Source organism: Uloborus diversus, chromosome 10, assembly GCF_026930045.1.
Source record: "Uloborus diversus isolate 005 chromosome 10, Udiv.v.3.1, whole genome shotgun sequence".
Taxonomy (NCBI): domain Eukaryota; kingdom Metazoa; phylum Arthropoda; class Arachnida; order Araneae; family Uloboridae; genus Uloborus; species Uloborus diversus.
The window spans coordinates 26,342,475-26,360,569 of record NC_072740.1 but is presented as its reverse complement, the minus strand read 5'-3'; the positions used below and the strand labels follow the sequence as shown (position 1 = coordinate 26,360,569).

The window sequence follows — 18,095 nt, the reverse complement described above, 5'->3', positions numbered from 1 at the left end:
AGGCATTTCAAATACACTGCAAGAAAATTACGAAACGACACAGATTATTTCCGATGTTCCGCGATTTCACAGGTTCCCTCCTGTTTCTTGAGAAAATCAAGTATCTTTGAGAAATCATTTTCAGAATTGCTACAAGTTGCATGAATGCAGAAATCTTACTGTTGTGAAAAATATTTTTAGCTACCAGTATCAAAATATACTAAGTGCGTTAGTTCAGTGTTTCGCCTTCAGCTCATTTGCAACCTATCCAGATTGACTGAGCCCTAAAGGAAGACGAAGTGAAATCTCTGGAAACTAGCTTTGCAAGAATTGCAGGCAAATTATCTGTTCGGTATTAGCTTGCAGTTCTGCATTAGCATTGGCCTTATTTACTAGAATACTTAAGAGTTGTTCCTGGTCAATCAGGAAAGGGGCCAATCTTGTACTAAAAGCATGGTCAAATTTCTTTCGAAGATTCCTGATTCATTCCAAAATCGTTTCTGGCTTTTATAGAGAAGGTTTCTGAATTCTTCAGAAATATTTCAGGAAGGTTACTGAATAATGACGGGAAAATTTCCTGTTTTTGCCGGATATGTTACTGGCAGAAAATATTAGCGGCTCAATTCTACAAGAACGTTTCTAAATTTTTTCACAGTGTAGATTAGAACATACCTTTGTATTGCATATAATCCTGAAGTGTCGAATTTGCTTTGTAAAGTAAAGTCGCTTGCTTATCAAAACTTTGATTGATAATTTTATCTATATAATATTTAAAAATATTTTTATTTAGAAATAATTGAGTGCTTAATGCAATTAATACTTGTGTCTCTAGTAATTTGCGAACAAGAAGATTGTATTTGTTCACAACTCGCGCGTTTCAAGAAAGAACAATTTTTCTTACTTCAATAAAATTAGCATTGATGTAATCTGAACCAGGAATGCCTTCAATAAGTGGTAACTTAACTCTTGTTTGATCATCTACAAAATAGAACAAAGCCATATAAATGTCTTGAATGGTTATAAAAATATAAAACTCAACATAAATTGTTTTACAGTTAAGCAATTGCAGGTAATAAGTAAGAAAGAGTTCAATTTGATTTAGTTAACTTACAGTAATAAATATATGCTTAGGTAAATTATAGAGACAAATAGCTTTCTTTTACAGTGACTTTGGAAGCGTTATGAATAGAAACGATGAAAGAACCTTTTAGCGCTATAATATAGTTTTCTAGATAGATCTAGAAGTGCAGAAAAATTAAATAAACGTTGCCCACGAGTCCCCTTGACGAAGTATTAAGAGCCAGTTTTTATAAGAACCGGGCAGAAATGGGGTGTTCGGATATACACCATTTTTGATTTTGCTCAAATTTTTATGGTGGATTCTTCTAAATATTTTAGAAGACACGTATTTTCCTCCAAAAAAATTTTTGGGAACCTGTAAAATTCGTGAAGTGGAGCCCGACGTAGAGGTTTTTCCAAATCAGTTTTTTTTTTTAAATTCCATTATTTCTGTGTGTTGAGAATCAGCCAAAAAGAAATTCTTGTGTTGACAATATACCTAATATTGTCTGTATATTTATTACCTAAATTGAAATATATCGTAAATTTTGAGGTTGACCTTCAGGGGACCCTCGGAGGGGTGGCTAAACTGTGTCGAAGAAAGTGAAAATGTGTCTTGTTTGAGGCCTCCTGGTCCCATGCACTGAGGCTCCACCGTGGTTTTTGTGCGTTGATTTGTGAAATAACGTACTATATAAATTATTCAATACCCTCATTAGTCGCATGGCTCACCCTCTGCGCTGCCAAAAATTGGCGGTTTTTCTATTGAAAAATACTATAAAGTGCAGTTTTCACAAGCCTTTATCTCAGTGCACTGATGGTCCGTGTAGAACTGGATACCTGCATTTCAAACTAGAGTATGGTATATTTTCATAAACAAGTGACAGATCTTTGGGAAAATTCTTTTCAAGAACACAATACGTATTTCAAAACAGTAAAATGAAATATTCAGTTTTCAGTTCGATCAACCTATCCGGGTTTAAAATTTCCCCCAGGGACTTCCAGATACCATTTAGAAAACTAGTATGATCAAAAACTTTCCATAAAAGAGTTATAGGCTTGCAAGTAGTCTGATTATGCTTACTTGCATAGTTTATAATATTATAACTGGAAGCAAAGTGAAAGAAAAAAAAAAAAACGGTTGTTTTTGCGGTAAAAACGTTGGTTAGGTGTTTTCGGCATATTTTCAAATATTTTAATTAAGATAGCTTTTTTCGTTTGACTATTACTTATTTTCTTCCCTTTTAGGCTGTACATAATAGTAACAAAAATTATTTTCTATGCTCTAAACTACCATGATAGCAAACAATTAAAAGTCATATTTTACTACTTATAATACAAGCAATATTATGACATTATAAAACAAAGGTACAATTGCTGAACTGACTAGTGGGACAGTAAAAAAATGCAAGACAAAGCATATGACTTGAGTACAACTAACTTATGCGTCGTTAACTCGTATGCAACTTCCTCATCTTGAAGTGCATTTTATGAGCCTGCAGAACCGTTGCCCATAGTTCTGTCACTTGTTCGTGAAAATACACATACTCTAATTTGAAATGCAGGTATCCAGTTTTACACTGACCTTCAGTGCACTGAGATAAAGGCTTATGAAAACTTCAAGTTTTAGCATTTTTCGATACAAAAACCGCCATTTTTTTGGCAGCTCAGAGAGTGAGCCATGCAACTAATGAGGGTATTGAATAATTTAGATACATAATTACACAAATTACGTACAAAAACCATGGTGGAGCCTCAGTGCATGGAATCAGGAAGCCTCAAAAATGTCATATTTTCACTTTCTTCGGCACAGTTTAGCCACCCCTGCCAGGGTCCATTAAAGGTCAGCCATAAAATTTACGATATATTTCATTTGATGCACTAAATATCATGCTGTAATCACAAAGATTACTTTTGCTGATGCTCAGTGCGCAGAGATAATTTAATATTAAAAAATGTCGATTTGAGAAAAACCCTAAGTCGGTTAACCTACCACGAAAATTTTTTTTTGGAAGAAAAGAAAAAATATGTGTCTTCTAAAATCATTCGAAGAAACCACTGTAAAGTTTTTAGCAAAATCAAAAATGGCATGTATCTGACCTGCCTGACTCTTATAAAAACTGCCTCTTAAGCCTTGAAAGTTTCATTTATTTTTTATCTTGATATTTAAGATAGTGACACGTGAAAGTTTTGATAAGGAAATCATTATAATAATACTAGTTAGGCAAATTTAAGCGTTTCTCGCTGTCAAGCATAGTGACTCAGCAAAGAACTCGGTACAGACATGTGACAGCAACCTTTTATTGTACCAAAGTTTGTACCCCAGTTTTTCTGTGTTTCTTGACTCTTAATTTTAGTCACCTTGTATATACTGAGGTGTCAAAAGTCACGGTACGTCTTACGATATCTTGTCGGACCTCTTTTTGCCAGGCTACTTGCAATAACTCGACTTGGCACGGACTCAAAAAGTCACTAGAAGACCATTGCAGAAGTATTGGCCAGATATATGCCCTATAGACGTAATTGCGACAACGCTACCAGTGCAGGATTATGTTCAAAAACTGACAGCTCGATTATGTCCCATAAATGATGGATAGAATTTGTGTTGGCCGACTTAGGTGGCCAAATTATTTGCTGGGACAGTCCAGAATGCTCTTTAAGCCAATTAAGAACGGTTGTGGCTCGGTGCCATGCCACAATGCCATCCATAAAAGTGCCATCATTGTTTGGGTAAATATGACTGCGAGTGGTCTTAAAGGGACTGACATAGTCACTTTCAGTCAGTGGTTGGTGTAGTTGGACTTGACAACTCAATCCGTGCCATGTGAAAACAGTCCACACCATTATGGAGTCAACAATAGTTTACACAGTGATTTATTGACAATTTGGTTTCATGGCATCTTCAGTGCTGCGCCGCACTTGAACCTTACCATCAGCTTTCATTAACTGAAATGTTGATTCAACTGACCAAGCTACAAACCGGGTACCCCCTTCTAGCCCCTGTAAGCGCTACAATTGCATGGACAAGAGAGGAACTACCTTCCACCTTGATGAAAAAGCAGCAGCCGTTAAATTAGAACGCAGTAAACTCGCTTCTTTCATTCCTGTGAAAAAATTCTATTTGAGTGGTTTTTGCTTAAATTTTTTTACCCAAACTCGACCGATTATACTACGTTCCTGTTTCCGCAACAGTAAAGAAATGTACCTCTCTTTGTACAAAATTTAATTACCTTCATTATCATTCTAAGTTGTCTGTAGCGTTCTGTATAGTCATATGACGGCACTTTTTATTAAAGCTGTACGTGCGGGGCAAAACCCGATACTAACCGAAGGACAAAACCGGGTACTACCCTCATACACTGAGAGAAAAAGTGTTTGAATGAGATGATTTGAAAACAAACTAAGCTTTTTACCTGAATTCAAAAGATTTTTGAACATTAGCACATTCAAGCACAAAGTACTGCGAAAGAACACAACCAAATGTTAAAAAAACTACTTACATGATTTGATGTCAGGATAGCGATTCTTACTGAGATTTTCAGGGGCATCTGAAGCATGGGTAGTTCGATCTTTAAAGCTATCAGGTAGAGCCTAAAAAAACGATGAACAATTAGACTGTAATTTGAAGTGATTAAATATTTTGCTTTTAATCGTACTGTTGTCCTCGATATTTTTTAAATAACTCAAAAAACTAATTCAGTGGCTTTGATAATCGCTTTTATTTTAAAAAAAGAAAACCTTCCGCAAACGGCTAAAATAAATCAATTTAGCACTCATTAGCAGCGTTAAGTGATAGTTTTCGTGATGCTAGCTGGAGCGACTAAACATGAGACTCTTAATCACTCTATAAATTAGAATCTTGCGACTACAATACTTCAATAACCAAGAAAAATACCATGTATTAGCTATTGGTATTCAAAATAGTTCAACTTTATTTTCTATCTAATCCTCAGCAAAGTAAAAAAAACATCATTTAAATTTTGAAATTTTAAATTCAAATTATGTTTTTCACAATCACGAGTTTCGGCAGTACCCTACTCTTTGGAATTATTATTTCTAGAAGCGGCTTCCGTCCCCTCAAGCTTGTCCCTCCTCCTGGGCAATTACGCGTGTATAGTTGTGTCTGTGAGTGCAGGCGTGCATGTGTAGGCTTAGGCTTGTGTATGAGCGTAGACCTGCGTGTATGCACGTAGGAGAGAGTGTATGAGTGTAAAGGCGGTAGTTGTGTGTCAGCGTGTATGTGTATCAGTGTGTATGTGTGTAAAGGCGCGCGCGCGTGTGTGTAAGACATGTAGGCCACCGGATTCCGGGGACAGTGGTCAGAACCAGAGGAGGCGGGCCTACAGAGGCAGATGGAGGGTGGTGCTGCAGAGGCCCCTGGTCCAAGCTAAAAATGAACCACAACATCAAGGACTGTCAAATGAAAACAATTAGCAATCGTGATTGCTCAAAACAAACAAACAAAAAAAAAAAGCTGAAAGATAACTATTTTTTCAGTTTATTTGATTAATGGAGTTTATTTGTTTAAGCAAATACACTGCTCAAAACAGTTCAAGGATATTGCAAGTCTTGTATAAAGAAAGTTACTCACAATTTTTTTGCATAAGAGTGTCACAAATGCAAATTTTTCTCAGTTTCAAACTTTGAGTTTGACGTCGAAGACGACGCTTCAGTGGCAGCGAATGAGATTTCGCTCTCAACTTAATGTCAGACAAAGCAGAAAAGAATGATCGACATTCAGCAAGCGCGTTGTTTTGATGAGTGCTATGTATCAACTAAGTCATTTAACGGAATCAGAAGCTTCTAAATTTGTTGGTAGGCTACAGAGGAGCCAAACACAAGCCGAGGCAGTAGAAACCATAGGAGTTTCGCAAAGTGTGATTTCTAGGATCTGGAGCTGTTTTTTAGAGACTGAAAATGCAGACCGAAGATCAGGACAAGGTCGTAGACGGTCAACAACGCTCAACGAAGATCGCTATTTAATTTTAACAGCGGCTGAGGAAAACCGAAGTACGAATGCCACTCTACTACAACGACACCTTCACTCGGCTACTAGCACCACATTTTTGACACCAACTTCCGAAATCTCCATCACGCTGTAAGTTTGTATGCTTTTCGGCCAACGTGCCCGCAGGGAGTGGACAACAGAGCATGTGAATTGGAGAAGAAATAAATGGAGCAATTCTTTTATCTGACGAATCCCGTTTTTCTCTTCATCCTGATAATAGGCGTATTTTCATCTGGGGGAAACATGGCAGTAGAGTTAATCCAGCGTTAGTGCACGAAAGTGTCAGATTTGGTGGTGGATGTGGGATGGTATCTGGTGATGGGAGCACCGATCTGCATGTCATTTGAAGGGGAACTCTGACCGGTTGTCGATAACTTCATGTGATTGGACGACAATTGCAGGCCACATCGAGCTAACTTGGTGAATGATTTCCCTTTGGAGGAATGAATCATACGAATGGAATGGCCAGCGTATTCTCCGGATATGAACTCAATCGAGCATGTTTAGGACATTCCAGGCAGGCGAGTTGCTAGACGCCTACTACCTCCACAAACTCTGCAAGAACTGAAAGAGCTCTTTAGGAGGAGTGGGGCAGAATACCCCAGCCCCTCATTAATTGCCTCATTGATTCCATGCCTCAAAGGTGTTCTACATTGCTGACCGTTCGGGGAACCATACCTAAAGCGATTATACCCAACCCTACTAAAAGCGATTTTCTTTTAAGGAAACCCCCTTTTTTATTTGTTTTTCTCATATGCACTAAGTGAATTTTTTCCTTTTGTACCCAAAGGTTAAATGAAAAGTATATTTTCTACCAAAAAAAGGAAGTTTTTATTTTACTTAGTTCACTACGTCAGTCGATAAAACATCAATCATCCAAAAAGTTCTCCAGATGCAAGATCAACCCAAAACCTCAATATCCTTTAACTGTTTTGAGCAGTGTACATTAATGACATTGACGCTATGCTATAAATACAAATTATAGAGATCACTATGAAGGTTCGGATTACAATGCGCCAAATAAACAAAATAGTTTTGAGTTAGAGCTCGGAGGGTAGTTATTTAAATTTTTGTAATGAAAGATGTACACTTCTAAGCAATGTTAATATATTAATAAAACTAATTTAATAAATTATACTAGTTTCCACTTGCTAGAACAATAAAACACTTTGCCTCTCGCGCTTTTCCCTGTAACAGATAAACTAACCTTTCGTTTGCACTTCACTCCATTATAGCTCCAATATACCATCAAACATAATGTATATTTAGAGCAATGAAATATAGTCTCTATCAAAAACTGATGTGCAATAAGGAACCAAGAAAGCATTGCTTATCAGACGGACCAGCAGTTTATGAGCGCCGGCTGCCTTTTCTAGTGGTCAGAGAACTCTGACTGTGATTGGGGATGTCCCGGGTTCGAATCCCGTCTCGGGCATGGCAGTACTTTCTAACTCCTGTTCTTTGAATGAATGCGTTGTCGTGCTGTGAATGGTTGCCTACCCTATAAACGGATCCCTATGGCATGTGGGTACTGTGGAAGTCGGACTTCATACCCAATTACGGTAGAGTTGGGATCTTGAAGCAGCGCACCCCAAATTGTCAGCCTAGCTGGCACAAGACAGCAGCAACAACAACAGCAGTTTATGAGTCAATTCGAAGGTTCAGCACTAAATGGCATACTTTGACACTCTGAAAAAAGTTTTTACTGTAATAATCTTTATAATTTAAAATGGTGATGACAGTAATGAAAATAATAATGATCTTACGAAGCCGAGCATAGTAGCAGAAAATTGGCATATTGTTTTCCCTTAAGTTGAAAAGAATTTTCAGACTTTCTTTGAAATAGCGAAACTCAACAGCAAAATTACCAGGAATTCGGGCAAAGCAATAAGAAATAAAAGGAAAATACTCTAAGGTACTAGAAGAAAAAAGTACTTTAATGAAAGTTGGACATTTATTAAAGACACCATACCAACATAGCTGCAAAATAATGCTTCAGAAAAAGGGTTGAAGCAGAAACGCTAAAAACTTTACATGTTTATTCTACTAACTCAGCATTTTGCCTTTCATGAAGGTGTAACCAGACTTGTGATTAATACATTTGGTTCATTAATAAAATTTTAAAATTGTGGCCTCACGAAAAATATCGGAGACAAGAATAAAAAAAACAGGATGTATCGGAAACACACATCGTAGAAGTGTAATTTTGTATTACATTTAAACATTTTTATTGATCAACCACTTTTGAATAGCACAGATTGTGTTTGTCATTCATTTGTTTAAATAAAATTATGTACATATGTATCTCATACTAATATTGCCGCCAGCAATCTGAGTGAAAATCACAGTAGCTCAATCGGCAGAGCGCTAAACTTCCAGCCGATCGGACCCCGAACCGTCCCGGCCAAAAAGCTTCAGACATATTCAAAACAAAATTGTACTTTAATGCTGAAAATAAATTAAAAACAAAGGAAACAGTAAGCAATACTCGAAATACGTTAGTTAAGAACGCGAGTGTGACTTTTCGGCACACAAACGTGTGCCGATCGAAATTTCAAAGCCTTCGCATAAAAAGTTTCACTTCAAAAAAGACAAAAAGGTTATGATGACAAAAACAATCTTTTAGCTTTGCAACTGACTGATTAGCAGGGAAATTAAATACATAAAATAATTAAATATTTTCGTACTTCAAATTCACTCTGGAATACTAAATCACTGTCCACATGTCGTTCAACAAAGGCAGCAGGAAGCTCATCAGCGGCAATCGGACCTAGTCTAGGAACTTTTGACAATGGTCCAGCTAAAAAGAAAAAAACATTACAATACATTTTAACACATTACACATGCCGGAACGACAGCGCAGCAATCGATGAAAGTTTGTCAGAATGGATCGTCCCTGTGGTGGTCGTTGCGACGTCATTGTCAACAGTAAAGGCTTTTTCAATGTTTAAAATTCAAATGAAGATTGAAAACTTTATTTTTAGTGACCTTTCCAAATGCATATTCCAAAAACACGGTGTTTTATACCTCAATATTCTGGGTTAAAAAAAGTTATTATGAAATATGCATTTCCAATTGTTTTTTCTACTTAAAGGATACTATAACGGTTAGTGTTTCTACCCAGTTTCAGAAAACGTATGTTCTGCCGTGCTAAGCACAAAAGTCGTATCTGCATTTTTTTTAAAATCAAAATTGAGTTATTGTCACAAGGTGGTTTTTTATATCATATTTTACCTATATGCAATGTTTTGGGGTCATTTGTGAATGGAAAAGATTTTTAAAAAAATCTGCAAAAGTATAATCTGAATCAAATACATAGCGGCGTAAACCGTTAAATTGCAGCTTCTTATTTTAAGTTCAGCTGCAGCTGCCTCCTGTGTTCAGCCCGGCAGTATAAAGTACATTCTTTACAGCCTATTATATACATGGCTAAGTTCTGAAGATAGCTATTTTTTTCTTTTCCATGTGGAAACATAATAAAACATATATTAACTTTAACACTTTACATATGTTTTTCACAAAAATAGCTTGAAATTGGTAGCAAAATTTTGAATTTAGAGCATTATTTCTCAAGTTGTTGCAAGTTCTAACTGTAGTGCCAATACGAGATGGTGGAATGTGGCAAAAATCAGGACTTTGAAACGGAACTAAAACGAAATTAAAGAAAAAAAAAAGTTATTTTATTTGGAACGAAAACCAGAATTGAACCGGAAAAAAAATCTGTGTGTTTCGGTTTGATATATCTTCGCATTCACTACTATAACCAGCTAATCTATATTTTCTAATTTTAAAGTCAACCATATAATTACCATTACATGCACATTGCTTCTCGATTTCCCGTTTTGATGTTCGCTAGTACTATTTTGTTTCACTTTCGCATGAAACTACTCAAGGTAGATTTAATTTAGTTGAATGAGCTAGAAGAATAGATAATTTTTTAAACAAAACTATTTGCTTTGTGTTATATTTGTGTTATTTTTTTCTCATCTCAGCATTCAAGCATCCATGATTGTTCATATAGACTTTTTAGATAGAAAAACTAGCTGCTCAGCGGGAAGTATCCAGTGTGACGCCGTCCTAATAAAGAAAAGGATTATGATGTACGCTCAATAATACCTGTCTAATTGGTCAGGAAACGTAAAAAAAGTACGTGGCAATCGGTATTAATCATGGAGAGTAAGTACAACGGTCAATTAGAAGAAAATAGTCAAGTAAAGAATAAATTAAAAATCTCGGGTAATTCTCAAGCACGTCCTTTCAAGGGAAACTTCATTAGAAGATATACACTCCTGTTTGGGATGATTGCAACACAACGAAGGACTTACGCGAGTGAGCTGAAATTTGCAGGAATTGTAAAGTAGGGCATGATATGCAAATGATTAAAAATGCAGACCGGTAGCGCATGCGTTTGCTGAGCAGCGCCCTCTAAACGGCGGATCGAACCGAATATAAATAGAAGGCTGTAGCGAGGCATGTATGATTATCGGTGGTTATGTGTTAGAGTAAATGTTAACTGAATCCTTACTATGCCTCTTCGACGAAAGAAAGCGAAATTTGAGCAAATTTCGGAGTTTGAACGGGGCAGAATCGTCGGCCTTCGTGAACCTGGATTGTCTTATTGTGCAGTAGCCGCTCGTGTGCAGCGTAACAGCAGCACAATCATTCGTGTTTGAAAGCAGTGGACGAACGAGGGTCGGACAGCTCGGAAATCCGGGAGTGGACCCTGAAATGTGACGTCAGCTCGCGATGACAGACACCTGGTGAGTATGGCGCTGACGAACCGCACAGCTTCTTCTAAACAATTGGCAGCACAGTGGTGAACAGCCCGGAGTGCATTATCGAAAGCCACAGGTGTTTCATTGTGAGCTTCATCAATTTGGAGACGTCTGCTGCAGCGTGGGCTGCGCGGAAGGATCGTTCCTTTATACAGGATTCCTCTCACGCAAAACCATCGTCGCCTGCGGCTACAATGGGTGCAATCTGCATAGGAGCTGGCGTGCTGATTGGCAGCAGGTCGTCTTTTCTGACGAATTCCGCTTCACTTTGTGGTGCCATGATGGCCGAATTCGTGTCAAGCGCTATGCCGGTGAACGGCAGATCCCGGAGTGCATTATCGAAAGCCACAGTGGACGAACACCCGGAGTTATGGTCTGGGATGCCATAATATATCGTGGACGATCACAATTGCTACGAATTGTGAGCCATTTGAACAGTACCCGATACATTAAACGAAGTTTTACAGCCCCAAGCTATTCCTTTCCTGCAAGGATTGCCAGAGGCTGTATTCCAGCAGGATAATGCCCGTCCACATGTTGCCAGGACTGTGAAATCCTACCTTGATTCGCAGCAGGTACAGCTTCGTCCTTGGCCTGCATATTCCTCGGATATGTCACCGATTGAACATGTGTGGGATTTCGTTGGGCGGCGTCTCGCTCGTGTTCCTCGTCCTGTTGCTTCGACAGACGAGTTTGGGTTGCGCATACAAACAATATGGAATACTCTTCCACAGGCAGACATTCAAACCTTGTTTCACTCCATGCCGAGTCGTGTAGCAGCTCTTATTGCGGCGCGTGGTGGCCACACAAAATACTAATTTCTATCTCATTTTATTGTTTGTTTGGTTTGAAAATGTAATCATTTATTTGTAACATTACCACTCAACTGTGTATTAAATTTCATTCAACTATGATGCTTCCTTCATGGTGTTGCAATTTTTACAAACAGGAGTGTATTAATAATTAGAAGCAATTTTCAAATGTTAGAAAAAATAAATAAACATTTTTAATATAACTATATTGTTAGTTTTAGTGCACGATGTGAGCTGCAAGCGTCTAGCGACGAGGGTCCCTTACGACATGATTAGGTACGTAATCATGTACCAAGCTGCCAAACGGGATTTCGATAACATGATATAGGCAAATGTGAAATTTAGGGCGTTATTTGGCAAGCTCGGGAAGAAATAACGGACACTCCGATCAAATTACGAAATATAATGCTACAATAAAACCAATCATACCGAATATACTTCCGCGCATGATACATACGTCCTATTTCACAGCAAAAGCTTTGAACAATTTAAAAGTTGTATCACAATTTTTCATTGAGAAAGTGATTAAAAACCAATGAAGAAAGCTTGCACTGAATATGATTTAGAGAATATACATTGGTGCACGAGAGCTGAACAAGAAACAATGTTGATTGCTTGGATTTGAAAATACAACATTTTCGCACGTACTTACGATTCACCAGACAATCATACCGTGTTTTTATTGCAAAAAAAAAAGTCTGTAAACCTGATAGTAAAAAGTCAGACGAAAGAAAAATAAAAAGAATGTCCCAAACTATATTCACCTTTACCTCCAGGCAAATGACCATTGCGATGAATAGTTCTAAGTATTAAAGCTGTAAGTCCAAGACGCTCCCCATTTTCCATGTAATGAGGACCATGTTTTTTGCTAAAAATAAACAGAAAAATCCTCGATTTAGTTGTATAGTATTAATCAAATGACTATTATAGAAGTATTTAGTAGTACATTATCAAGATACTGAAAGTTTCATAAAACTAGACACTCTTTTCATATTTGGGTGAATATTAAGATAAGTGCTAATGTTAAGTTCCAGAAAAACTTCCCCAACAATAAAACTTTTTTCCTTCAAAAAGTAGACTCCGTCTCACACTGAATTCATGACATAAATTTCAGGTTTTATTTTATAATATGACATTGGAACTCTTCTTATTGCTTCAAAATCAGATCGGCAACGTGTTTCACTTTCGACTCGCAGTCTAGAAAAATCTAATGCATTATAAAACTTCTCGGCAAAAACGAATGCCAAATAAACTACCGCGTTTTTTGTTCATCAATGATGATAGACTCGTGTTTTAGAAAAAACGAATACATATGGATGAAAAAAAAAGGCAATTTATACTTGTCCCAATTTTTTTTATCATGTCGGTAGTGCAGCTTACCGGAATGGTTATTTCCAGTCAAAACATTTATGTAGCGCCAAAGGATTATGCGGGATGAAACCCTTTTATGCGATGTACGATATAAGTTCCAATTGAAATTTTCCACTCCAGGTGCATAGAACTACAGGTAAGATTTCTTCAATCTTGACTTTTCTATCTCTACCAAATCATGTGGGTATTGCAAGTTGAAAAGCAAAATAAATTTTCTTCTACCTATTTTTGCATAATAGAAAATAAATTTATTGCCATTAACATAATAATGTGTTTTAATTTTCGAATCTTTAATTAGTGATGTTCAGTTATATCATATTGCGAGACATTCGTCATGTCTGTAGCATCGAAGAAGAAACCATCTGTTACCGAACTGATACGTGCGTTACCTATGTTTTTTCATAATTATATCTTCGTGTAATGAGGTTGTTCATATGATTATTGAAGTATAAAGATCAGTTTAAATGCTTTGCTTTAACTGACAGACAATTTGATGTTTAAAAATCTGTTGAATTCTTAATTGATATATCTTAATAATTTCTTCGAATTTATCTACCCGCAACACAACTTTTACTCAATTTTCTTCTCTCCTGAACATATTTCAACTCAAGTTTTAAATTATGATCATCAGAAAATTAAGACATTTGAAATCATATTAGGATTGAAATGTTTTTTCAGTATCAGAAAAATGCTGAAGACCGAACTTGCTATAATTAATCACGTACCATAAAAAAATCGGTGCTTCGTTATTATCAGTGATTACTTTAAAAAATATTGATAAAGTGACTAAAAATAATTATAACAGTAAAAAAACTGTTAAATTTATTACTAACAATGAGTTTTTAAAAGCAAAAATATTTCTTAGGATATCTTTCACGAAGATTCAGATGAAATTGAAGTCAACAGCAATGACTGTATAAAATGCATAATTAGGATTTATTTTTAAATTAGGTAAAAAGAAAAAAAAATAAAGAAAACGGAACCCGATGTGCGGAATTAAGAAAAATTTTTAGAGAGGAAGTGAATTTACTTTTAAACGAGACGTTTTCTATCTCCTTGTCATTCCTCCCTCCCCCGCACCCTTTTTTGAATCTTTCGAAACGGTTTGGAAACTGTCGCGTGTAATTTTTATGTCTTATTAAGTGGTTAGATTATATTTTATGTATCTGGAAAAAAAAAAAAAATTATAATTACTCCAAATACATCATAAACTTTATATGCTTGTCAGGGGTGCCCACCTAGGGGGGGGGGGGGGGGGCCATAGCGCAGACTGCGTCATTAAAATATTTAAGGAGGGGGATTGAGGGGTAACTTTTCCTTTTGGGGCTGGGGCTCTTCGCGATGTTTAGTGGGGTACGCCCTTGCTCGTAGGGGGGTGGGCATCCATGTGCTTGTTGTTCAACAACGAAATAAATCAACTTAAAATGCTCATTATACAGATACCTCAGTTTAAATACATTTCACATCGACATAAAACATTTTGGTGAAAATTCATGTTACATTAATTTTATTGAAATCGTCATTAGTTATTATTTGCTTTTGAGGATGAATTCAAATATACTACTGGTTAGCGAAATCAAATGTAGATGGCGCCACTACAGTAAATTTATCTTCCTTGCATGCTACTATCCCTGAAGTTAGCTAAATTCCTTACAAACCCGAAATAATTACTCAATTGAAATCTACCAAATTTGTTTTCATAAAAAATAAAGAAGCAGCGTTATGTCATTATTTCAGTCTCAATAGATCAGTATTTGTCAATCGGTTTTCAGATCTATAAAATCTTATTTCATAATTTTTCTGGAAAATAATTTTGTTTCGACTCCTAATAGCTACTGTAAATAGAATACTTTATAATCTATACGTATATGAAGTTTTTAAACTAAATATTTTAAAACAAACATATAGTTGTGAATTTAACTAAAATGAATTTGCAATTGATGTAGGGTGATATACTTCTTACATTTTATTTATTTATTTTTTCAAATTAAAAATGTAGAATATCACAAGTCAAAAATAATTTAAAAACGGCTAATGAATAAAAGCACCAAAATTTTAAATCCTTATTTTAATAGTAAAGAGTTACAGCATCTTGTTTCTATTATTATCAAATTATCGAGATTTAAAAATTCATCTGAATGGGATAATAGGAAGTAGTTACACAATTGTTCATTTTCACTTAGAGGCAACGGAAGCCACCAAGGGGAGTAAACAAACTAAAAAACGAAACTTAACTACTTCGAAAATTAAAAAAAAAAAAAAATCCATTTTTATGCATAAAAATTCATTTGATTATTTTAAAATAGTAATAGTAAATCCTGATTTATGTAATCCCTATGTTCATTTTTCTCTAGATGCACAAACACCTTGTACTTTTATTCATTAAATTTTTAACTTTATTTTGTGAAAACCATTTGCGACAGAAACTACATTTACTAGCTCTGCAACATTTAATGTGTAAAGTTATTATTCCTAGAGTAAGGAGAGTATTGCAGAAAACTCATGATTATCGGCGGTCGGATTATCCGCGGTTCGGTTCACTCACAAGTCTTTCCACATTTTCTTTTTTAAACTTATGATTGTGTTACTGTTCACTGTTAGAGTTTACATACATTTTTATATTCAATGTTAGTAGATGCATTGTAGAAATATTTTTAGCTATAATTTAAATGAATGTGTCAGTGTTATTAATATTTTTTAGCTGTTGTATACACAAAGTGTCATGTTGTATACATACACTAAGTACCTATTATTCGGACTATCCGCGATTTTTGCTTATCCGCGGTTACCTATTCCACGGATAATCGAGAGTTTACTGTATTTAAATTTTATTTTTTTTACTTATGTGTATTTAGTTTCAATTTTGTTACTTCTAACATATTCACTTTTTATCTCTTTTTTTGAATTTATATTAACTTATACAATGCGGAGCGGAGGATGCTAACTTAATGAAGTTAACATCGCAAATATTGCATAATCTAAATTTCTTTCTCTAATTCTGTACGTTTTTTCCTGTGTATTTGCTGTTTCAAGATATGTTTATTAACATAAAATGTTTCAGTGTATTTTATGCTATTTCTCTCCATAATTTTCACTTGAGAAATGTTGGTAATTTAGCTAAAAACAAATTTTTGGGATCTGATAGAAATCTCAAAAAGATGTACTTTTTTTCGGAAAATAATTGCTTTCATTGTCATTTTGACTTTCTTGAAATCTTGTTATAAGCAAGTTGCGTTTCATGATTTAACAGCTGATAAAGTTTCGTTGAAAATTTTCTTTCTTTTTTAAATAGCTATACAACTTTCTGTTTTTTACCAGCTAGACTGCATATCACTTAATAGCATAGTTTTAACAAACGTAAGCAATGAAACGAGAGAAAATTCAGCAATTGATTTATTTTTTGTTGAAAACTACAGTTTTCAAAAATATTTACGGAAAATTTCTTTGAAAGCAGTGACAATTTCTGTGATGAAAAAGGAAAAAAGTTTTTAGATGAATTTAAAAAACGTAAAAGAGTTTAAAAATTTTCAGTATAATTAGTTAACCATGCATGTGTTTAAGATGCCTTAGTATTTTATAACCAAGACGGACCTACCATAGCCCTTCATTTTAAACGGTTCACAAAAATCGAAATTTTGAAAAGTTGATGATTAAATCTTTTCTACTTTACTGAACAGATTTTTGAGGATTTCTTATGTAGAAAAATGTTGAATATCTAACCTTATGTATTGACAAAAAAAAAAACTAAAATATACCCTTGGACTATTTTGGAGACGTCTTAAAATAGAAAGCTTTTAAAAGAGTTCGAATTTTCTAGGAGGACTCACAGAATATTTTAGATCATTTAAGCCAAACCGACAGTTTTCGCAACAAAATTGAAACTTTCGTTCTACAACTGTGTATGCGCTGGACTGTAAAGTTCGGAAGTAAGACACTGGAAAATTTCTTTTGAGAGAAATTCTTCAAATGCGATTGTTCTTTACGTTTCTTTCTTATTTCCTGCTATCCTTTTTTTGAGTAAATTTAAAAAAGGTTTTTATTCATTGCTGTTTGACTTAACGTCGATTTTTTGATGTTATAAATGTATACTCTAAAATTTTTGCAACCAAGAGTGCTTTTTTCTGCTTCGTTCAAAAACAGACTATGCTAGGCGACTTATGTAGAAACTTATGAGTACTTAAAAACTGTACTCATAAACTAACAATAAGAGTTTTGAGAGGAAATTCATAAAATATTTTTTTTCAATACATCTAAAGATATTTTTGAACGAACATAATGTAGCCAAAGTTAGATCCTCCGCCTTGAAACAAATTTTTTAATCATAAGGAAATTTTTATTTACATTTTCGTGATTACGACTACGAAAATAATAATTACAGAAAAGTTAAACCGGAAATTTCGCTTGTTACTTGATTCTTTGGTACTGTTCCACTTTCAAGCGCATAGAAGTACTCTACAGCACTAAATATAAGTTAGAAGTTAAATTGTCAAAATATATTCGTGGAAGAATAACAGAAAACTCACGTAAAGGATGTACGAGGAAATATTTTTAAAATACTCGAAATTCTTGGAGGAAAATAGCATCCTCTGCCTTGAACTAAAGGAAAAATATATTCACAGACAGTTTATTGCTGCGAAGTAATTTTAAACCCAGAATGTTTCCCCATATATCTTCATTCAGGACCTGGGAGTGCTTTTCCTGATGTCTTTTGTATACATGAAGATACACTATCTTATTATACTACTATAGCCGTTACTGTATAGAAAAAAAAATTAACACAAAATTGCTTAAAACATCCACAAAAAAGCTTATGTACGAGGGAAAATCAGCGAATTAGTCACAAACTGCAATCATTTCTTGTGCGAAGAATCTGTCTCAAATAGTCGGAAACACTTGTTTCTTCGCTATTACAAAAGTGCACAAGTAAGCGTATACACATGTCTGTTAAATTAGCTCAAAGATGAAAAATGATGCAGAACTAAAGAAGCGCGTGCAACTGAAGAGCAGAGTGAAATTTTGCGATTTAAATTCATTTTTGGTGACCTGGGGGGGGGGGGGGGGGTGGAAGCGGAGAATATTCTGCAATGGATG

At 35.3% G+C, this 18,095-nt stretch overlaps 1 protein-coding gene across 1 annotated transcript in view; it reads right to left on the bottom strand.

Annotated features, from left to right (window-relative positions):
* Positions 1–18,095, bottom strand: part of LOC129231693 (tyrosine-protein phosphatase 69D-like) — a 679,130-nt gene that overhangs the window by 34,229 nt on the left and 626,806 nt on the right. The window contains exons 14-17 of the mRNA XM_054866058.1: positions 12,404–12,501; positions 8,734–8,846; positions 4,539–4,629; positions 881–957 (exon numbers count right to left, since the gene is read on the bottom strand). Coding sequence (XP_054722033.1) covers positions 881–957; positions 4,539–4,629; positions 8,734–8,846; positions 12,404–12,501 — 379 coding nt within the window. The remainder of the gene's footprint in view (positions 1–880; positions 958–4,538; positions 4,630–8,733; positions 8,847–12,403; positions 12,502–18,095) is intronic.